Source organism: Monodelphis domestica, chromosome 8 (assembly GCF_027887165.1).
Source record: "Monodelphis domestica isolate mMonDom1 chromosome 8, mMonDom1.pri, whole genome shotgun sequence".
NCBI lineage: Eukaryota > Metazoa > Chordata > Mammalia > Didelphimorphia > Didelphidae > Monodelphis > Monodelphis domestica.
The window spans coordinates 81,749,781-81,772,974 of NC_077234.1; the positions used below are offsets into that span (position 1 = coordinate 81,749,781).

General features: G+C 38.1%; 2 protein-coding genes and 1 pseudogene across 9 annotated transcripts in view; 2 read left to right on the forward strand and 1 right to left on the reverse strand.

The window, feature by feature from the left end:
- Nucleotides 1–2,943, forward strand: part of KANSL1L (KAT8 regulatory NSL complex subunit 1 like) — a 128,495-nt gene extending 125,552 nt beyond the window's left edge. For all 5 annotated transcript variants that reach the window (XM_056808134.1, XM_056808133.1, XM_056808131.1 and 2 more), the window contains one exon: nt 1,212–2,943. In XM_056808134.1, the coding sequence (XP_056664112.1) occupies nt 1,212–1,442 (231 nt within the window). In that variant the 3' untranslated portion in view covers nt 1,443–2,943. The remainder of the gene's footprint in view (nt 1–1,211) is intronic.
- Nucleotides 1–23,194, reverse strand: part of RPE (ribulose-5-phosphate-3-epimerase) — a 40,634-nt gene extending 17,440 nt beyond the window's left edge. For 2 of the 4 annotated variants that reach the window (XM_056808135.1, XM_007501803.3), the window contains exons 1-5: nt 22,978–23,194; nt 16,270–16,349; nt 14,507–14,646; nt 12,328–12,462; nt 9,077–9,163 (exon numbers count right to left, since the gene is read on the reverse strand). In XM_056808135.1, the coding sequence (XP_056664113.1) occupies nt 9,077–9,163; nt 12,328–12,462; nt 14,507–14,646; nt 16,270–16,349; nt 22,978–23,099 (564 nt within the window). In that variant the 5' untranslated portion in view covers nt 23,100–23,194. Of the gene's footprint in view, nt 1–2,791; nt 5,040–9,076; nt 9,164–12,327; nt 12,463–14,506; nt 14,647–16,269; nt 16,350–22,977 lie in introns of those variants that run through there. The other 2 variants (XM_007501804.3, XM_001364621.4) reach the window with 2 other exon arrangements.
- LOC130455856 (voltage-dependent anion-selective channel protein 3-like) lies at nt 12,476–13,836 on the forward strand (annotated as a pseudogene).

A 23,194-nucleotide genomic window follows, 5' to 3' on the forward strand; every position in this document is an offset into this window, starting at 1 on the left:
GTCCTGCTGCTGCTAATTTACTGGATGACCTGAGGGATAGGGAGAACTCCAGGATGAGGAATGGCTCTCTAAAGCTTCTAATCTTGGAGGGTTGTCTAGAATATTTAACTCACTTGTGCAGTCATTCGGATAGTATGTCAGAAGCCTTCCTGGTTCTAAGACTTTCTTATCTAATATACTATGCTGCTTCTCCTTAGCAACTTAAAGTTAATGTTTCAGAAATTTTTTTCCCCTTTGCATGCAAAATGTTATTAACATCAAAAAAGCAATCAGTAGACAAACTAGACTACAAATCTCCTGATCTAAAAGAAAAATAGGTGACCAAGAACTTTGTGGTCCATTATGAAAGTTAAGAATGTTGTGAATACTCTATATTTTTAAATGTTAAAAAGGACTACAAAATTCTTAGATAAAATGCTTTCAGCAAGTCTAGTGGGTCAGGAAATTCCACTGGCCTGCAGGCTATGCCAAGTTTGTGATTCTTTCAGTGCCAAATAACATACAAAATTGAGCTTGGTCTCCCTGCTACAAGTTGAAAGGATTAAAGGATTATCTTTCAGCTAGCCAGTTTAAAAATGGAAGAACTGCTTTAAGTAAAAAGAGGTAAAAGAATCCCAAGACGCAAAGGTGGTTGATAAAATGACAGCCAGAAAGGATGAACAACCATACCATTAGTACATATTATGTAATAAGTCTTGAGTTTTTCCACCTGTACTCTCTTAGGAAGAATTTGCAGTTTCTTATGCTTGTCTTAAACTATATACATTCTCTCATTTGGAGCAAAATAAGGTGTTTGTGTGCAGTGGCCTTTTAATAGGTGGGATTCAGGACAAAGTGACCCTGAGGATGAAGGCACGATCAGGCAAGGGGTAGGAAGTAGCCTTTACCCCCTAAGAAACACCTTTAATTTGTACTTTTACAAAATGAGTAGTGCGTATAGCTTCTACTACTCTCCAAGAGCAAAGATCTTGTAATTAATGTTCCTGAGGTGGCTTTACATTATTGACCTAAATGATAGGGGCATCGACACTGAGCTTGTATTTTCTTGCTTAGGTGATGTATTCAAGGATCAGCAAAAACGTACCTGGAGTAATTAATTTTCCATTATCAAAAGAACCTAACAATAATTCTGTAAAATTTGATTTAAGAGTTCAAACACAAGCAGCTGTAATTCAACTGAAAATCCTATTTTTTCCCCTTTTGCTTTTCAGTCTGTGTGGTGGGAACGACGGGCTTTTCCACTGAAGGATGAAGAGGTAGCTTTATTGTGCCAAGATGAAAAAAACTATCAGGTTGAAAGGCCAAGCACAGCTTTCCCTGGTGAAGTCTTCTGTAGTACTGTGTCAGATCACAGTCATCCTCCAAAAAAGCAATCAGTAGACAGACTGGAAGATTATAAACCTCCTGGTCTAGGACTCAGTAGTCTAAAGAAAAATAGGTGACAGGGAACTTAGTGGTTCATAAGAAAAAAGCTAATTAAACTGGAGAAAACAAGGCAGACCCTTCCCTTTCAACACTCTTCAACAACAAAAGAAACCTCACAAATTTCAATGCATTAGAGAAACAGCATGTAATGTATTAATCTTTCGTGCTAAGAGACAGGTTAAAAATAAAAAAAAATGACACTTTCTTTCCTTCTTGATCCACAAGAGAAAAAAGTTCTTTTGGTCTTCAGACCACAGGTGCAATAGTCATTTGCTCTTATTAGGCAAGGCCAAATCACTGGCACCAAGAAAATAACCTAATTATTTCCTGAATTCTGGTGTCAAATGCCTACTTTTTGTTACTGATACTTTTTCTCCTTTAAGATGTACTGTATGGTCCTGGTGTGTCAGACTGTAGCATAATGTTTTTTTTTTTTAAATACACAAGAAACAAAAACACTAAACTCATAAAACTGCCTTAAATATACTAAAAGTACTGTTATGGCTAGCAACTCAGTTTTAAAATCCACATATGAACAACCCTGAAGATATAAGAACCAAAATCTAGCTTTATAGATCCATAAACACAGAAAGATTTTAATTAAATACAGACTTCTGAAGGTCTTAACTATGGGGGTGGGGTGGGGAGGTTGTTGTTTTTTTTAAACATGCTTTACTACCATTAACAAGTGGAAGTCATTTATAAAATTCTTAATATACAAAAGAGATAATCTTTTATTTTTAAATCACTGATTTCTGTTAGACACAACAGACTGTTTCTGTTCACTCATTAGAGTTTAATTGGTACATTAAGTCACCATGTCTTTGAGATATTAACTTTGGCTTTCCTTATATTTACTACTTTGTTTTCACTGTGCTACAAGAACCTGAATGGGTCTTTAAAATATGCATATTTAAAATAATTCACTGAAAGGGAAACAATCATCAGAATGAGCTTGAAAATACTGCTTTGGTGTATTCCTAGCTAATGAATCTCTAAATTCCTTACCATACCTTGCTTTAAAAGCAAATGATGATTTGTCCATTCATATCTACTTGTATCATAAAATGAGGCTAATACGATTTATACCAAGTTGTGTGCATTTTAAATGGAATCCTTTTTAAGCTACCATACCATTATATTTTTGCTGTATGGAGCAGTTGAGGACAATTTATAGAAATCACTTTTTCTCAAGGAAAAACTATTGCTTCAAGTTGTAGTACCCATACTTACTAAACTAACACTGGCCAGCTGGCCTAGTTTGTGTGATTTGACACAGTTTTTGTCAGGAATTGGAAAACTTGATATTGGACCCTTTGGGGGGAGGGGGGAGTTCAATCAAATTTCAACACTGACAAGCCTCTGCTTGTAGTTTCACTGTACATTTATTTTTAAAGAAAAACAAAAACAAAAGCCTCACAAACACAAGTTTGTCCAGAAAATTAAAACTTGAATCTTGCTGTCATGTCTGATACCATGATCTTCTATGTAAGTTTTTTAATTAAAGTTATTTCTATATGTCTTTTGTAGTGTGAATGTGATTAAAATACTAAAACGATCCATACTATCACCCTTTCATAAGATATAAAGTGTCAAGGAAAAAACTTCAAAAAAAAGAACACAGCTTGGTAGTACAATTAATTTTCAGTACTTTGCTTTGTGAAGTTTTATCCTTATTGTTACAAAATATTCCTTTTTCTGCCTCCCAAATCACACAGAGTAAGCAAAATAGTCCTATTTTTAAAAAAACAAACACAAAATCCCTCTTTAATGCTATGCAACTCTAGGTTCCCCATCCTATTCATTCATTCATTCAACAAACATCAAGTGTTTACAGTAAATATACCGTAATGAAAGACATAAAAATTCACATTAACCTGAGGATAATTAAAGTTCTACTCCTTTTTCCTTGAAGTAGCCATTACAGTTATTACCTAAATATTTAATCAAGCACAGAAGTTATAAATAAACCTCTGATCAGTGGATTCTTCTGCATTATTACCACCGGAGGTGAAAGAATAAAACCATGTCGATCAGACATACTTCTAATAAGGACCTAGGTTCATTCATTTAGGGCTCTGAAAGACCCTGGAAGAGGACTTTGAGATCCTGACATCAAACCAGTAATGCAAGTTGAACCCATGTCTGAACTCCAAATCTCTATCCACATAACCTCCATGTGTTGCCTTAACTTACTGCTCTGTGCTTTGGTTTCCTCAGTTGTAAAATGAGGACAATAACTGTTCTGCTTCCTTTAAGAGTGTCAGAAGAATGAAATGAGATCCAGGATACAAGAAGCACCCGAGTGCTCTGTAAGATGTAAGGATACACTAGGTCCAGAACTAAATGAAAACACTCCTGATCTAACTTGGTATTAGCATAATCAAATTATGAATTCTTTAAAAAGTGGTCAATTAAAAGTTACTTGGAATAGTCCACGCTACCTTTTTCCTTGTGACCTGAGGACACTCCTAGACAATGATGTCCTAAACTGTTGTATTTTTGGACCCAGCCACCTGAAGGATCTGAGGCCATACTTCTGATCTGGAGAAAGAGACAAGTCGGCTTTCTGTCCAACAAGCATTGAACATATTTTGCTATAGGCAAGAAGGAGCCTGAAATAAATGTTTTTTTAAGTATATAAAAAATAAACTCTTGTAAACAACATAATCCTCAGTCGTCTTATAGTTTAGTTCCAAAGTAGGTTACTGCCCAAAATGAAGGGAAAAAAAGAGGGGAGGGGGGGGCTGAAAATGGTTTGTGTCATTTGGTCAACTGGGAAAACAAGGTACAGTGGTCAATCACATGAAAATGTGGTCAAGATAAGTATAAAGGGATGATGGGAGGGGAAAGAGATAAAGAAACTTAGAAAGGAATCATCTCATTCCACTCAAAAGCATTTGGCTTAGATTTTCCCCCCAAGAAACCAAACCCAGCCACACAAAGAAATTGCATATATGAAAATCAATTGATGCCCCAAACAAAGACAACTGTTTCCTAAAGAAAGCTAATGAGTAAAGCAAACCTTTTATAATGATGCAGAAACATTTGAGAATACTTTCAAGAGGAGCAGTATTACCCATTTTAGTCCTTTTACAGTTAGCAGCTGCTGTTTTTTTCTTCTGCCTCTGAGACAAAATTTTTTTCAACCTTAAGACAAGGCAACATAATATATTCTTTTTTTTAAAAAATCAAGTCTTCTAGTAAAAACTCTGTACTTTAGGCCACATAAAAATTTAATTCCCAACTCTTTAAAAACCTAGTAATTATCACATATGCACCTATTTCCATTCTTGACCTCAGCATATCGGTATATATGCTGAAGTCAACAAGATGAAGGCTTAACTGCTTGGGACAGACAGTGGCCCCACTTCTGCAGCAGCATGATTCTTGAGCTCCTTGGGTTCTTGTGCACCAGGTGAAAATGAGGCTGAATAATCTGGTCTATTGAGGAGGTGGGCTGGGCACAGGAGGATATTTGCCTGGAAATCTCATCTATCCAGAGAGCGTTTCTGAGCAGCTTCTGAACAAACATTTCTCAGGAGATTGATGACAGATCTGGGGTCTTCGCTCCTCATGATAGCACTACCAGACACAATCATATTAGCTCCTGCCTGAGACAGAGAAATATGGAAGTCAGCTAATGGAAGAGATGAATGTTTCCAATCTTCAGCATCTGACTGACTGGAAATCAAATACATACTACTGTAACTACTGGAAATAGTCACCATATATATGTTTTAAGGAAATTTCAACATTCACAAAGGTCAGGATAAATAAGGTGTGTGCGTGTGTGTGTGTGTATACACGTGTCCATATATTTACCTGAACTTTTTAATATAAAAAGTCTGGGCTATGATGACTTTTTTAGTATTTGCCAAATAAGCACTTGAGATTAAAACAAAACAAAACAAAACAAAAAAACCCACCAAACTTTAAACTTTAAATCTTGATTAATAATGTTTTTCATTCTTCTATTTTGAGTCATAAATTTAATTAACAGAATCACATGATCCAAATACTGTACTTCAGAAGCTACTTCTGGAACAAACTACCTGAGCAAGAATGCATTAACAAAACTTAACAAGTGGCTATCCACTATTTGTTTGAAAACCTCCACTGCCTCTGGAAACTATTCTTTTTTATATGGCAATTCTTCAAATACTTCATCTGCATCAACTCATTCCCCACTCTCAGGTATTCCTCATTTTGCATGATCTCAAGGTCCATCACCATTTTGGTGGCCATCCTCGCCACAATCACTAATCAATACCCATTTCAATTTTACAAACATCAAGTACCTACTATGTGCAAGACTGTACTAGGTAGGTGCAAAACCAGTCCTTCATTCCTCCCCAGGTGTTTCTATACTATTAGGGGAAGCTACATGTGCAGAGATAAGTAAATGCAACACCTACAGGAAAGTAACCACATAGTAATTTTTGAGGGATGGAGGGGAGAGAATGGCTAGGGAATTGGGTAAAGCTTCATGTAGGAAGTGGTATCTGGGACCCTGAAAACAGCTAAGAAATGGAGGCTCATTAAAGGTATGAAGATTAATATGCAATCACTTTGGAGAGATGGGCTGCTGAACAAAGTTTGAAATTTATCCTAGAGGCAGAGGGAGTCACTCCAGCTTCTTGGGCAGCAATGCCAGACCTCTATTTTAGGACTGCCAATCTAGAGTATTATGGAAGATGGGCTGGCACCCAACTAGAAGGCTGTTACAGCAGGCCCAGGCGACAGGAGAGAAGGGTCTGAACTAAGGAAGCTGCTGTACTGAATACGCCTCTACAGAGGAGGCCTGAAAGAGAAAACTGAGCAGAAATATTGCCTCTTACAAGTCTTAGGATGTTATTCCTCTCTATAGCAGCCTAAGTTCACTCTGGCCTTTTGGAATGCCACATTGATCTTGAATTACATTGAGTATGCAGGCCATTAAAAGCATGTTAGATGAAATGCCATTTAACTACACTGTAACTTGCTTGTACCACTGAAGCAGATTTTTAACCCAAACGGATGCCTTTACATTCATACCTATTATTGAATTTCATGTCTTCCTATTTGAACAAAACCTTAACCTGTGAAGCTCTACAGAAACATCAGTTTCTGCTACTCCCAACTTTAGGTCACCTGCAAATGTATGGGGATTCCCTGACCTGGCTATCAAGTAGGCCAGGGCCCTGCTGCCACTGACATCCCATTTCTCACTGTATCTTACTCCTTTCTAAACCTATTCTTCTTAGGAGGATCTCTTTCCTTCCCTCAATCCTAGATCCATTTCATCAGCTCTCACTTAACCATTCTCCCAATTTAAAAATTCAATTAACTCTATGACTCTCCTCTCGAGTCCTTGCCCACAGACCTATCAATGCTCATACCTTGCCAGACCCCAGTCCTGGGATCATTCCCCAACCCAACTATTCTGCTGCAATCCATTTGCTGTTGAATTAAAGCTAGAAGAAATCACTTAAGCATGCTGAATGAATCTCAATTTGTCCCTCACTGAAAGCAATATTTTAACGAACTCCTCCTTAATTTATATTTTATCCTATTTTCCAGAGGCTGTTCCAAACCTCTCAAGCCGAGCACACCATCTGACCTGTCCCATCCTGTCCCCTCTAAGTTTGCTTTGTGCTTTACTGAGAAAATACTGAAGCTATATATGGAGTTCCCTAGTCTACATTTCTCAACATCTCAGAACTCCAACACCATCCCCTCTTCTCTCCTGCAATCTGCCTTCTCATCAAAGCCTGTAATTCCCCACCACCCCAAGCAGCATATTCCTTTCAACCCCACTTGCCTTCTCCAGATTGCCCTTGCAACAGTTCCTTCCCCCTTTCTAACTGTCCCTTCCTATTGCTTAATAATATGCCTGAATTTTCTTAATCCTAAGAACATTTGCACCACCAATAACCTCAGACTATTTATATATGTTCTTTTATCTCTCAGTTACAATCTATACCTTCTTCATTTCTTCTCTTCTCCATCTCTTAACTCTCTACCATCTATGGTCTGACTATAAAGAACTAAGTTATCTCAACTATTAACTCAGTATTCTCTCCAGTAACCAAAAATCAATTGTCAGTCTTCTCAGTCCTTATTCTCCACCTTTCACCATTTGCCGTCTGTCCATTCATTTTCTCTCAGAGAGAGAGAACCCCCCCCCCCCCATGTCATATCTCTGACCTGGGCCATTTATCCTCCCTCATGGTCTCTAGTCCCATCACCAACTACCTACTGTACACTGGATATCCCAGAGACATCAATGGTCCAAAAATGGAACTTGCCATCTTTCCCCCTTTTACAAGTCTCTCCTCACTCACTCTCACCTTTCCTCCACTAAGCTACTAATGACATTCCTAAAATGCAGATTTGAGAATTTCACTCCTTTATTCAATCAAATTCAGTGCTTTTAGGGGCAAACAAAAAACAATTAGGCTTTTAGAAATGTTCACTCACTTGACTCCCATTGCACAGCCCTTACAACTCTTCTGCCTTGGAACCAATACCCAGTATTGATTCTAAGACAGAAGGTAAGGGTTTAAAAAAAAAAAAGAAACGTTCACAACCCAGCATTAATTTACTTATCTGACATCTTCATTATACACCACTACCCTTCTCACACTGTGCCAAATTGGCCTTGCTGTTTCTCCAAAATGACACTCCATCCCTCGTTGGTACCTCTGCATTGGCTGGTTGCCAAAACTAGAATGCATTCTTCCTCCCTCACCTCAGCTTCTTAGAATCCTTTATTGCAACCAATGGCCATTTTCTACAAAAAGCCTCAGTCTAGTGCTCTCCCTGCCACAACCACCTTGCATTTATAGCATATGGGTTTATATACATACATGCTATTTTCTGGGATAGAATGGAAATTCTTTTGGGGCAGGCTTTTACTTGTATGCTTAGCCCTTACCACAGCTTCTGACACAAAGTGGCTATTTAATAAAAGACTGTTTATACAACTATCTATACCTTTATCCAAATGACTGATAAAAATGTTTTGAACAGCAAAGACAACTGCAGATTCTTGGATTGTGGCACTGGAGATCTCTTCCCAAACCAGCAATTCCTGTACCATTGATCTTAGCCATTCAATTAGCTCCAAATCAGCCTAATACTACCTAACTCAAATCTCTATTTTGTCACAAGAAGGGCATAAGAAGTTCTGCTCGTAAACTATCTACAACATTCCCTAATGGACCAACTTAAGAAACCTGCCAGAGAAAGAAATTAGTTTGGCATGGCTTGCTCTTAATGAAACCAGGCTACCTGGACTTCTCTTCTAGATGTTGATTAACCGTCTTTTTAAAAACATATTCTAAATTTTGCCAAGAATAAAAGTAAAACTCGCCAGTCTAAAGTAAGATGACTCTATTCTATTTTTTTTCCTTTTTTAAAAATTAGGGCATCTGCCTTCCTCAGTCCCTTTTCCTCAGGAACTCAGAGATCACTGATAGTGGATCACCACCCACCATAAATATCAGTATAGAAACATTTAAGTACTTCCTTTGCCCCAGGTATTGTGCTAAGCACTAAAGATACAAAGAGAAGCAAAAGACATTCCTTGCCTGTCCTCAAGGAGCTTATAATCTAATGGGGGGAAGAAAACTAAATATGTCCAAACCAGCTAAATAGAAATAATTACCTCTGCACATTTATGAATCGTGTCAGGACCTACTCCACCATCTACTTCAATATCCAGAGAGGGGAACTGGGTCCTCAGCCAATGAACCTAGAAACACAGGACAGGAAAAATCTGTGAATCCTAGTCTGAAGTTTGTGGAAGCAGTCTAATAAAAAATGTTCACTATGGTCATCAAAATTTTAAAAAAATAGCCATTTTGTTTTGCTTAGTCTTGAAAAAAATTACAAGTATTAAAATCCTATGGAAAAATAATCTGAAATATTATATTAAGGTTAAAGGATGCTTAATATTAAAACTCTCGATCTAGAAATCACTCAGAGATACATTTAAATTTCTATTATTTGCAAAGTACCACTTCTACTTTATAAAACTTTAGATAATAATAGTGAACATTTACAGAACACTTTTAAGATTTGCAATGAATTTTACATATAGCATTTCATTTGATTTGAGTTTAAAAGCCAAAAGGACAGTCTCTGCTCTCCAGGAGCTTCCATTCTTTTTTTAAAAAGGGAAGGGCAAGAAACATGGCAATAGGTATACATAAGGCAACTGAAGGAGGAAAAGAGACCAAAGTGACAGCGAAAGAGATGAAAACACTTCTTAAAGGAAAAAGGAACATAGTCTGAATTTTGAAGGAAGTTAGGGATCCTAAAAGGCAGAGGGCAGAAATGAGTGCATTCTAGGCACAGAGGGGCACCCCAGCAAATGATCAAAACCAGGAGATGAAGCATCAAGGTTAAGAGACAGCAAGCAAGTGAGGCTGGAAGCAACGCAGAGTCCATGAACAGATGTAATGTGCGAGAAAGTCTGGAAAGGCAGGCCAGGCCCAGAAGAAGCCTACCAAGGCCACAGAAAATAGCTTTTCCCCAGGTGTGCCTCTTAGGTTAAATGACAGGTTTCCCTGATCACTCAAACTAATTCAGGAGATCAAAACAAGTCTGCTGAGAGATGACCTGGTAGTATGTACTGAGCTACCCTTTCCAGAAAGGGAAAGCAACTTAGAACCAAAGAGAAATAACAGCCACATCCCAAAACAGTGATGTCAGGGTGTAGACAAATCAACTTTTGACCATCAACAACCATTTATGAGTACCTACACTCTGCACCAGGCCTAGAGATACAAAGAATGAAACAATCCCTTCTCTAAAGGAACTTGAATTTGAATGAGAAACAAGTATATGAGAATGGACAGGCACCAATTTACACAGGAGATGGAGTATTGTGTGCAAGGAGTCAGAGAGAAGGCTGGCTTCATTGGATGGCAAAGTGGGGGATGGGACATCAAGTCCAAAGGGGATGAAAGATTGGGGTCAGATTAGGTAAGGCTTTCAAAGCTAACCAGGGCTTTAAATAAGGGCATGAAATGATCAGATCTTGGGTTTAAGGAAAGTCACTCAAGAAGTGGCATGCAGGGAGAACTGAGATAAGGAGAGGCTTGGGGCAAGAAAATGATAATCCAGATGAGAGCTATGTTAGAAGAGAGAAGGGATCCTGTGTGAGAGACTGTGGAGAAGTACAGCAAATCACACCTGGCAACTGAGTAATCTAAAGTGGTGAAAAGAGTCAAAGAGGACGCTGAGTTCCAAACCTGGCAGACCATATATATGAGGGTGCCCTTTGGGAGATAATGTTCTTACTGAACTGAACTTACTGAAATGCCCCAGAGGCAATTGATTATGTAAGCCTGAAACTCAGGAGAGAGACTGGCTGGACACAGAGAGCCCAGTAATCTGCAGAGAAGAGAATGAAAACTCAGAGGAGCTGCTGAGGTCACCAGGAGATACAGCACACAGGGCTTAGGTTGCAACCCTGTGGAACAGCTACTATTAGGGGGCATAGTCAGAAACAAAGGAGATTGAAGAAGGGCAGTCAACACAGGCAGGAGGACCTAGAAGAAAGTAGTGAGTGTCAGGAAGACTCAGGAGGGCAATCAGAAAGGTTCAATTCAGCAGTAAGGTCTAAGAAATGAGAAGAGGAGAAGAAGCATCTGATTTGGCAATTAAAAGAATGTTGTTAATTTTGGAGAGCAGTTTTGGCTGAGTGATGAGATCAGAAGCCACACTGCAAAGACAAGGCAGCTAGTGTAGGTGATTTTTCTAGGTGTCTGGAGAGTATAGGTTGACAGCTTGAGGGGATGGTAGAGGTTCTAAAGGACATGATGGTCACAAATGTGCACTTGATCAAAGAATCAGACATCTGAATACCAGAAGCTGAATGCCACTGAATAGGCACTGGGAAAATGTCCATCAAGTAGGAGAGAGGGTGAACTGAGACACCTTAAAACATGGCCCACATGCTTTTTCTTGGGTCTTCTGTGTGGCCACACAGGACCTTAGGCAGCAGAGCCATGTGAATTGACAATGTAGAGTGTACAGAAGTTTGTTAATGCACTAAAAGTGCCAATTGTATCTCAGCCATTCTATGGGTCATTTATAAGACACTACTTCAATCCATGCAGCCATTAGTACTCTATGGCTCAGAAAGAGGCACTACTTATTATTTAAGCTGCACATGTATTCAAGGAAAAGTGATACTAAACTGCACCAGAAAATTGTTGGAAATGAAAAACTATGTCTTTCTGGAAGGAAACATTTATATTCCTGAAAAGGAATAACAAATTTGTGCAGATAATTTGGGAGACTATAAGAAAATGCATTGGAAAGGGGGAGCAAATACAATCTGGGGCTAAAAGAAACTACTGGAGGGATGAGAGATTAAATTAAGGTAGTAGCCAGAGAAGAGTACAGGCAGAAGTACTAACCTAGCATTAGAATGTATGTGGAAGATGAAGAAGGGTGAAGAGTTGAGGATGACTTCAAGGTGGAGAACCTTGGTGAATGGAAGCATCGTGGCTAGTGTCCTTAATAGAGAACAGCAAAAATAGGTTCAGGAACAACAATGATGGTTGTTGTTTATCCCTTGGGAATAACTTGAAGTTTTGGGGTTTTTTAACTTTGTCCTGGAGACAGTGGCTATGAAGAAAAATCAAGTATGGTTGAATCTGAGGAGCAGATACAGTTAGACTCTTATTTGGAGATGCTACAAAGAGCTAAGAGAGTGAGTTTTTACTAAGAGATGTAAGTCACAGACTCAGCAAGTTGCCAAAATGACCCTAGCACCAACAAAGAGGAAAAAGAAAGTGTTCTAATATTCACAAAGGCCAAAGAAAAAAACTTGTGAAAAGACAGAACCTGTTATTTCCACCACACACATAAGCAGTTGCCTCTGAAGAGCACACCCTTTATTACCTTTGGCATCATGTCTTCCATGAACTTCTGCCCTCCAAAGCCAGGTTCCACTGTCATGACTAAGGCCATATCTATCTGATTGGCCCATGGTGCCAAATACTCAACTGTAGTGCCTGGTTTAATAGCAAGACCAACCTACAATAAAGGGATGCATATTAATCTGTGAATCACTATCACAACATTACACCAGTAAAATATTTTATATATTAGACATAAAAAAACTTCTAAGCTAGCAAATTCCATCTCCATAAATATTGTTTGGATAATCATGCCCAGCTGAAAGTCTCCAGTGGCATTTTCAATATATGTATGTATATAAATTATTGAAGGCAAGTGGAAATAAGTACATTAATTTTATCATTTTTCAGAAATAATTTTTGGAAAATATCACCAGAATGCTTTTTTAATTTAAAAAGGATTAAGAAAACACAGAGACAGTGCACACAGGTTAGTGTAGAGACCTCCAGCTTTGCCCTAGAAATGAAAGTGGCTCCTCAGTCAGAGAAGAAACATGTACCACACCAAATAAATGTGACCTAGGAAAGGCAGCTAAGGATATCTTCAACAAAGAATATGGGTTTGGTATGGTTAAAAAAGATCTTAGAACCAAATCTTCCAGTGAAGTGGAATTTTCCACAATCTGGTCATTCATATAGTGATACAGGGAAAGCTTCAGGTAACTTGGAAATCAAGTACAAGATCTGTGATTATGGGCCTTCATTCAAAAATGGAACACAGACAATATGCCGGGGACAGAAATCAGCATGGAGAATGAATTGGCTGGCACTTTGAAGCTGACTATTCACTATATTTGTGCCAAATACAGGCAAGAGTGGGAAATTAAAGATCTCCTATAGAAGAGGCTATTTCAGTCTTGGTGAAAATGTTGATATTAGTTTCCCAGACTGATCATCTATGGCTGGGCTGTATTGGCTCATGAAGGATGGCTTGTTGGTTGTTAGATGAGTTTTGAAACAGCCAAATCAAATTGTCTCAGAATAATTTTGCTTGGCTTATAAAGCTGCTGACTTCCAGTGCGCGCCCGAGCGCGCGCGCGCGCACGCAGGCACAGGCACACACACACACACACACACACACACACACACACACACACACACACACACACACGAAAGATAGCACTGAATTTGGAGGGTCAATCTACCAAAAAGTTAATGAGAAGATGGAAACTTCAATCAATCTTGCTTGAACAGCTGACAATAACAACACCCATTTTGGCATTGCTGCTAGGTGTAAGCTGAATCAGCAAATTTCTCTATCTGGTAAAGTGAATAACCAGCTTTATTGGACTTGGTTGTAACCTACTTGGAACAGGTGTAAAATTAACACTATCAGCTTTAATTGATGAAAAAAAAAAAGTAAAATATCAGATCTATCCCTGGAAATGAAGAGAAATGAACCCACTGTTTTGGGCTTAATATTCTTCTGCGAAATTTCAACAATGTAAACTTTTTATCCTTCCAAAGAATTCTTGCAACATCATCCCACTGAACCCTAGATGTTTAGAGACTATTTTAAGAGAGAGAGAGATCCTTGAAGGCATGCATGCATGGAAGTTGTAATGTTTGTACTACCATTGAGTTTCTCAGTGTTATTTAAATTTCTTCTCCAACAGTGTAGTGCCACATTATAAAGGAAATAACAGGATCCTCCATCACTTTTTCATGACCTTTTATCAAATTAGTCTCTGTGTTAAAGTGAAAGCTTTGGTTTTGCTTCAAGGTAAAACAAATGCATCAAATTTAGAACATAAAAAAAAGGAAAAAGGAAAAGAAAAAGAAAACACCAGAGAATGTTAAGAGCTAAAAGGAATATTACCTAGTATGTAACCCTTAACTTCTCATTTTATGGATCAGGAAATCCAGGTTTCCTCATTAGCAACTTGACCAAGGTCATAACTAGCTAGTGGCAGAAGCTGTAACAAACCTCAGGTCTCTTGAAACCCTACAAGGTGAATCAGATGTTTGGTACAAAGTTTATGTGAAAGACAGTATATCTTAGACATTGGCAAAGCCAAATAAAACTTATTTTCTCCAGGTAGTAGATAGTAACTTTTGTTACAACTTCTGTTATTTCTTACATACTCCTCCATCTTCTTTAGTCAAAAGAAGGAATAACCAAAAAAACACACAAAATAAATAAATAGATCACTAATTCTTACCTTCATCCCATTCTCTCGAATGTCTTTAATCAATGCTCCAGGGTTCTCAGTAGCTTCCAGATGAAAGGTATATTGATTTGCTCCTGCTATAGCCATTGGCTTTACCCACTGTTCTGGTCTAGAAACCATCATGTGCATGTCTGAAAGGGACAGCAAAATTAAGTATGAAAAAAGAGAAAATTAATTTGTATTCTGTAATCAACTTTAAGTCCCAGCCATTACATACTACTTATCAATGAGGTGGGATTATTAGAAGTGTTTTAGTACCTGTTGATATTATAACAACTGCCCTTTAGGGGGTAATAACAATATGACTATCTTCTTACTTCTTGTATCCCTCTCTGAAACATCTTAAAATTTGATAATGTGATTTTCAAAATTTTAACTTCCAGTAGAATTTCTTTCTGTAAATTTAGTTCAGTCCAGTTGCTTTGACTAACTTTATTTTCAAAAATACTATTCCTAATTTCTTAAAAGGCACACTAGGCACTGAGGTGTTAGAACTTCACAAGAATACTTCTTGGAATGCAGCTGGGTAGCCCAGTGGATTGAGAAACAGAGCTGGAAATGGGAAGTCCTGGGTTCAAATATGACCTCAGACACTTCCTAGCTGGGTGACCTTGGCTAAGTCACTTATCCCCCATTGCCTAGCCCATACCACTTTTCTGCCTTAGAACCAATATAGAGTATTGATTCTAAGACAGAAGGCAAAAGTTTAAAAATAAATGGTTGCTGATTATATGTATGAGAACTCAAGAATCATCTTTACAAGGGGTAGCTAGGTGGCTCAGTGCATTGAGAACCAGGACTAGAGATGTGAAGTCCTGGGTTCAAATATAGACTCTGATACTTCCTAGCTGTGTGACCCTGGACAAGTCATTTAATCCCATTGCCTAGCCCTTATTGCTCTTCTGCCTTGGAATCAATACACTGTATTGATTCTAAGAGAGAAGTTAAGGGATCCTTCAAAAAAAAAATTTCCCCTTACACTCTACTGAGGCATCAGCATATAAATTTAATGGAGGATATCCACAAACATGACCCAATGCTCATCCATGCTTGAATTACTGAATAATCTCATTAGAAGAACCAATAGAAAACTTGCAAAGACTGAATATATGGATTATCTAGTCAGAGAGTAATATTTCTCAATTTCCAGAATTTTTACAGCAAACACATATCATTAGCTTTCAGATTTTGAGAATTTGAACTATTTACATTTATGTAGATATATATAAATATGGTGTGGATCAAAATAAGCTAATTTTTATTATTTTAATATCCTTATTAAACATATTGGTAAATATGCCATATATACAGACCAACTGAAATGACTAGTTTTTAATTTAAATTAAATTTAAATTACCAGTTGGGAGTATGGTGGGAGAAATATGTGTCGAAAGCAGTGAGGTAAGACAGAAAAACTGTCTAAACATCCAACTAAAATAAATAGCAAACAAACCCTAAAATTCTATATTTAAAAGAAATGTAGATGTAATGATTGCAAATTTCATGACAACACTCCCATTGGCTGTATTCCTAATATGAAACATTTTGTGAAGGGTGAAATATAATAAACAATTCTCTGGCCATATTCAGGTTTTATTAAAAAAAAAAAAAGCTGGATTTAGGGTGCCTATAGTCAATAATAGCCATCCTTTACACCGTTTTCTCTCCATTATGGCATTGGACATAGAAACAAACTGTTGTGAATCTAATTTAATTGGCTACATCACTGTACTTAAAATTTCATAACTACTTACCAAAGAAAGGGTCTTGGCCTAGTTGCTTTCGAAGGCTTTCTACTACAGGGTGACCAAAAGTGATATTGGGAACAAAATGCCTACAAAATAAAGAAAATTTTATTTTAATGAAATTAACTGTTTTCTGAACATTTCAATGTAAAGACTGAAAGGTAATGGGGAAATCAGTGAGATGACAACAGTTTAATACTTCACAGGGTCAAATGGTAGCTAAATGGCTCATTGTGTAAGAGAGACAAGTCTAGAGAAGGGAGGTCCTGGATTCATATCTGGCCTCAAGGCATTTCCTAGATATGTGACCCTGGCCAAGTCACTTCACCCCTAAGGTCTACTCCTTCCCACTCTTCTGCCCTGGAACCAATACACAATATTGATTCTGTGATGGAAGATAGGAACAACAACAAAAAAGACCAAACACTTTACAGTGTCAGTATGAAACAAAATTAAACATGCTTGAAGTCGTTGAATTAAGAACAATCAATGCTCACTTAGAAACTTTAACAAATACATCATCCTTAGGAGTATTTTATACCTTTTAAATGTATTATTTTATAAAAACAACTCTGAGGTTAGCAGGGCAAGTAAAGAATAATCTTCCTTTGATAGATGGAGAAAATGAAATTCAGAAAGTTTAGATGGCTTGCCTAACTAAGGCAATTAGTGGGAAGGCTGGAATTTGAGTCCACTGTGCATGCTAACACCAGAGCAGTCTAGCATACTGGCAAAAACTGTGTCATTATAGGTATATGGATTCCTACATATTTGCTTCCAAATGTAATGTTCTTGACCATGAACTATACTGCCCTCATTGGCACATATTCAGCTTCAAAAGATTTATATTAATAAAGCAGGTAAGATTTTAAATCAAACATTTATTCAGCAAGCAGAAGGTTAATGCCATGAATTTGGATATTACAAGCTTCAAAGGGACAGTTGAGGTGGTGAAAGTGAATTACTCTAAGGACAGCTTCACAGATACTTTGAGTCAAACTGGCAATCTGGAGGTTAGGTCACTCTGACACTACCCCAGTAGTACTGATTTTCAAGGTTGATCAAGAATAGGACTCCTATGTTTATCTACCTTTTGGAGCAAGAGACATAAGGACAAGCAGTAAGGTCTAATGGATAGTACACTAAAAAGCCCAAACTATAGTATTCCAGGCTCCTGGCTCTGAATTGTGGTAAGAGCTTAGGCACTTGACTTGACTTGACAAACCCCTTTACAAATAAGGAGTGCTTTCTATTTTACTGTTAAGAGGATTATTAACTGTAAAATGCTTTCACCTGACTGAAATAGTGGACTATAAAACAAAGAGGTACTACTGACCCTCAGTTTACATTATTTATTCACTGAAGATGAGTATAATTTGCTAGACAGACAAAAAGGGAAATTAAACTTATGTCCTAAGGCTAAAGAAATTTAAATCTAATACTAGTTTCAGGTAAGTGAATTTTTTTGCAAGTGCACACTGGATGCATTGTTCATTGGCTATTCTTATAATTAAAGAGTTTCTGAAGGCTTTTCTTTCCTTCTTTCTAACTCTCTAGGGAACAGAAAACAGAAGAATCATAGGATCAAAGACTTCAGTGAATCTGGTGGTTCTTAACACTTCTTTCCTTTGATATAAACAATAGTCACTCTTTAAGAAGCACTACTCCACTTTGAGCCCTTCTCTCTCTATATATAAGTAGCTGAAGATTACTTTCCCTTTGTAGGATTAATCTGTTGGTGTACATGTTTTTTTCCAAACAAGGCCATCTTTGGGTGATGGTTTGAGAATTTATATAAATATATAAAATGAATTTATATAAATGTAATAATGTGCCTTTCAGAATCTAGCTAGACTGATCATTCAAAAGCATGCCTTCTATTCTTGCTTAGTAAGCCTGTTTATCAAGGGATAGAATTTGAAGAATGAGAAGAAAAAAGGACTCATCTCCAAGTTATGATGAGGAATGAAGAGACTTTAGTTGAGTTTATCTTCCCAATCTTACCCTGGGTAATTCTTTATCCTATTCACTAAGAATCACTCAACTGTTAACCTATCTAATGTAAATTATTTCTATCTGGGAAATTCTCTCATTTTACATCTCAGAAACTATTAACCCAGGGAATGAAATGAGCCAAGTCAGCAAAGAATAACAAGCAATAATATGTAAACCTACAGCTAACATTCAGACCCCCTTTTCCTTTTGATAGGTCTGTGATTTTAAAGATATAATGGTTAGTTCCTGGTTTTACATTATGTCACTGACATTTTGTAGTTTTGCTGCTATATACCTAAACAAACTGGATGCCCCACATACCTCTCCATGTCTCCTAGAAAGTCAAAAGTAGTAAAAGGTTTAAAGTTGTACTATATATGACCGTAGGGATAGGACTTGGACCTAGGTCCCTTCAAAATCAGTTAACTCTTGTCTGAAAATAATGTCAGACATTTTCCTTTACTCCTATGAATCACTCTGGGGACAGCTCCTCATAACAACAGAAAGCCATTTCCAAAAATACTGAATTTAACTGATTAGAATCCACACAAGTCCCCATAATTGCACAAAGAAGGTCATTATATTACAGGTCTCTACCACTCGGGAACTTCTCTGGACCTTCAGGCATGGAACTCTAATAATGGCTCTCGAATGTTCCCTTCTTAATATTACTCCCTCCCTCATCAATTAAGGTACTTTTTGTTAAGTTTTTGTTTAGAAAGCCATAACCATATGGATTGAGGGGACGGACCTGGAGAGAAGGGATCCAAGTTCTAATGATGTAAGAGGTAATGAAAGAGAATAAGCCAAGGCAACTAGGAGAAAAAGAAAACCACAGTGACAATACAGAAGCTCAGCTAAAACTCAGGGTTCTCATAACAGTACAGAAGCTCAGCTAAAACTCAGGGTTCTCATCCCAATTCATTTCCTAATGTTAGAAACTGATTAGTTAAGAGTTATCAGTGGTCACCTCAGGATTTAGAAACAAGATAGAAAGACTGTAAAGAATTCAGGGCATAAACACTGTCTCCTGACTCTCCGTCAAAAAAAAAAAAAAACAAAAAACAACTCAACTTGCCAATGGAGAATAAAATGATAGATTATTAAAAAAAATAATGACCCCCCTCCTCCCCAAGGGTCAGCCTTCTATCAGTTACTAACAAATTACAAAAATATATGGCTGGTGTTTTAACTGGCTCCATTTCCTATGTCTGACACAACACTCAAACATTTGGGTGTTTCTTAAAAAAAATTTTTAAACCTATTTGTCTTCAGTAATCTTTTGTTCCTCTGGCCTCCTAAATGGCTCGGTTTTAGTACTGCCTTGGTTGTTTTTCCTGTTCTAGGTGTGTCCAGTGATCCACCCATCACCCAGGGGACTGTAACCACAATGGGAAAAAAAAAACAACTTAAAAAAGAAGGGCGATTAGGGGGCAGATAGGTGACTCAGTAGATAGAGGTCCAGGCCTGGAGTTGAAAGGAGGAAAGAGCTGGGGTTCAAATCTGCTCTGATACTCCTGGGCAAATCACTGAACCCTTACCGCTCTTCTGCCTGGATTCTAAGACAGAAGATAAGGGCTTTTAATTAAAACAAAAACCCAAAACCCTATATATTACTTTGTATTGAAGGTACGGTACCAAAGAGTACCAAAAGAATATGGAAGGGCAACAGAATATAAAAGATGCCTGAAATATGGTAAGCTGGTTAAGTGCAGGTAGTAATGGCCAGTGAGCCATTTTAACTGTGGACCAGTTACAACTTCTTTGAACATCAATATCCCTTTTTGCTTGGCACACAGTACATACTCAATAAATACCTTTTTCATTCATTCCTTCATTTGAAATGGGAGTAGCATTAATTACTCAAATGAGTATTTGTGAAGATCAAATAAAATATGAAAGTCCTCTGGGAGCTTAATAAAAATTCAGGTTGAATGAAAACATGAGAAATATAGAAAAATCTATACAATCTAAGGGTTTACTGTTGTATAACAAAAAAAGTAAAAATAGCTTTGATTGCCAGATAACAAAAAGGTTTTGGGGCAACTTATTAAACTTTCTGAGTATTTAAAAGGTTCCAGGGGGCAGCTCAGTAGCTCAGTGGATTGAGAGCCAGGCCTAGAGGTGGGAGGTCCTGGGTTCAAATCTGGCCTCAGACACTTCCCAGCTGTGTGACCCTGGGTAAGTCACTTAACCTCCATTGCCTAGCCCTTACCACTCTTCTGCCTTGTAACCAATATACAGTATTGATTCCAAGATGGAAGATAAGGGTTTAAAAAAAAAAGGTTCCAGCTCAGAGCTCTCAAAAGAAAGGTGCTACAAAACACCATTATTAAACAGTGACTATTGGTCACTAGCTTTATCTTTACAGAATAGACTGTTAAATTCTTCTTGCAATAGCTTCCTAACAGGTCTTCAGTAATCCCTTTATACTTCCCCTTCCCCTATCATTCATGCTAAATTTATCCTTTTTGCTGCATTCACAGATCTTGTCATGTCCTTAAAAACTCTTTTGAGTGATTCTATTGCCTGCTGAGGAAAATGCCAATCCCTCTACCTCACCTCCCATGCCTTCATCAAACCAGATTCCTGTCCCCTTAAACAATCTCTCTTGAGTCCTGCCTTGATGTCTTAGCTAATTAACCCCTTTCCCTGGCCCCAGAACACCCTTTCTCTCTTCTCACCTCCTCAAAAGCAGACTTCAGTGGAAGGAGCCATTGACCTGAGTGAAAGGACTTACATTCAAATCTCAGCCCAGTAACTTGCTACACCATGACCAAAAGCAAGTTATTTAATTCTTGCAGAGTCTCAGTTCCCTTATCGGTAAAAATAATAAGGTTGAACTAGATGAATTCTAAAGTCTCTTCTAGTTCTAAATCTAGTCTTGCCATCCTTTAGGGTCCAACCTAAATGCCATCCCCTCCACAAAGTGTTCCCTGAACTTCCTGGTTAGTAAGGACTTTCTCCCTGGGACTTTTCCATAGCATAGTTGAGATACTTCAGAATGAATGTGTCACTTCAGCTTTTAACTACATTATTATCCAATAGTTAGGTGATAACCTCTAAGAAAATGATTGGCTACTTTATAAGGTCAATTTATCTAAACCTTTATCTTCCCCAGGTAGCAAAGAGCTTAGCACCAAGTAATTGTTCATTGTTTGTTAAATTTGAATTTGTAGAATTCCCCCATTGGAGAATACTCTGAATAATAAAAAGATAAACAGGAGAAAGCTTTCCTTAGTGGTTCAGGTAAATATGGGCCAGGGAAGAAAGAAAAACAAAGAGTTAGAGACAAATAGTAGGCTTGGAATTATTCAGGGATTTTTCTATTCACAATGCATATATCAGGCAAGAAAGCATGGTATTAGGTGTGAAAGCATTTGTTCTGGAGGATTTGGTTTTCTTGATAATCATATAGAGGGTATTGCAATATAGTGAATAAAGCCGCATCAGACATACAGACTCAATGATGCTGGAAACATCATAACCTCTCTATGCTCTAACTGTAAGTTATGGAGAAGGTAACAACTTGCATTGGCAATTTCCACTAGCAAAGAAATCAAAGGTCCAGGGAGATAGGTCCTATTATTATCTCCATTTTCCAGGAGGGGACTGAGGCGAACAAATAATAACTTGCCTATAATTAAAAATAATTAACTTGCCTACAGACACAGAGCTGGTAAGTAAGAATGGATGAATTCAGGTCCAGCACTCTGTCCACTTGTACCAGCTATATCCCCTGTAGGACCCTAGGGATACTTTCTAAAATTAAAAAGCTAGAGATGTGGGTTGTAAGGGGAATTTCTTCACTGTGTTCCTATACCAAAGAAACCATTGTTCTAGACCTCCCTTAAAGCAACAAGAAGGACAGGCAAAAGTCAAAGGACAGATGATTGTATATTATATAAAAATCTTATTTATCCACTAAATATTGCATATCTTAAGGCCTAGCTGTGAGTGTTGATGGAGATGGGTAAATATAAAAGGTGTCCCAAAAGTCTTAGCGTGGTTTTAAGTCGCTTTTATTACTCTTGTGATTCTTGCTGAATTGTTGGTCTTTGGTGTTCCACATGTTTATGAAAAATACAAGACAGGCCAAGACCAAGTAAAATGTTGCAAAAGATGCAAGCAAAACTCCCTGGCAAAACGAGTTCCAAAACTGGAAATCCAACAGCTACTACACCACCACTTAATAGTTATAACCACTTCATACCGATAACAGAATAGGTCAGCCTGCGCCATCGCATTAAGCCCTTAAAAACTGATTTTTAAAAAAGAGCTTATTACTGTACTAAGATCTTTGGAACAAACGGTATCGGCAAATGACTGCTGTATAAAACATGACCTTAACGGCATTTCTTTAAAAAAGTTTCGAAAAAATTCTTATTATTAAAAACAAATACATAAAGTTTTGGTTAACATTCATCTAGATCAGTCCTAGATAAAGAGAACCGACTGAATAGGGAGAGTTCACAACTAGGTGTGGTGGAAAGAGCACTGCCCTTGCTGCCAGGGCGTTGGGCACGTCCCTTCCATCCCTTGGGGGCCTCGTTCTCCTTGCCTGGAATCTATATTGGTTAGAGAGGCGTCTGAGCCATGTTCTGACCCTCTGATCACTAGGGAGAGACACGCGCCCGGGCGGCCACCTAGGCCTTCCCAGAGGAGCATGTGCAGCAGTCCCGGCCCACCCCAGCCCCGGCTCCCGCTCCCCGGCGAAGTTACCCGTCCATTACATCCAGGTGCAGATAGTCGGCCCCGGAATCCAGCATCCGGGTGCACTCGGCCCCCAGGCAGGCCAGGTCGCTATTGAGGATGGACGGGCCAATTTTGCAGCCTGACGCCATGGTGGGTGCTGATCCTCTGGACTATGCTTCTAACAGAGAGCGCAAGCACTCTCGTCTTCCCCTTCCTGATCAAGTCTTCCGGGTGACGCCGGAAG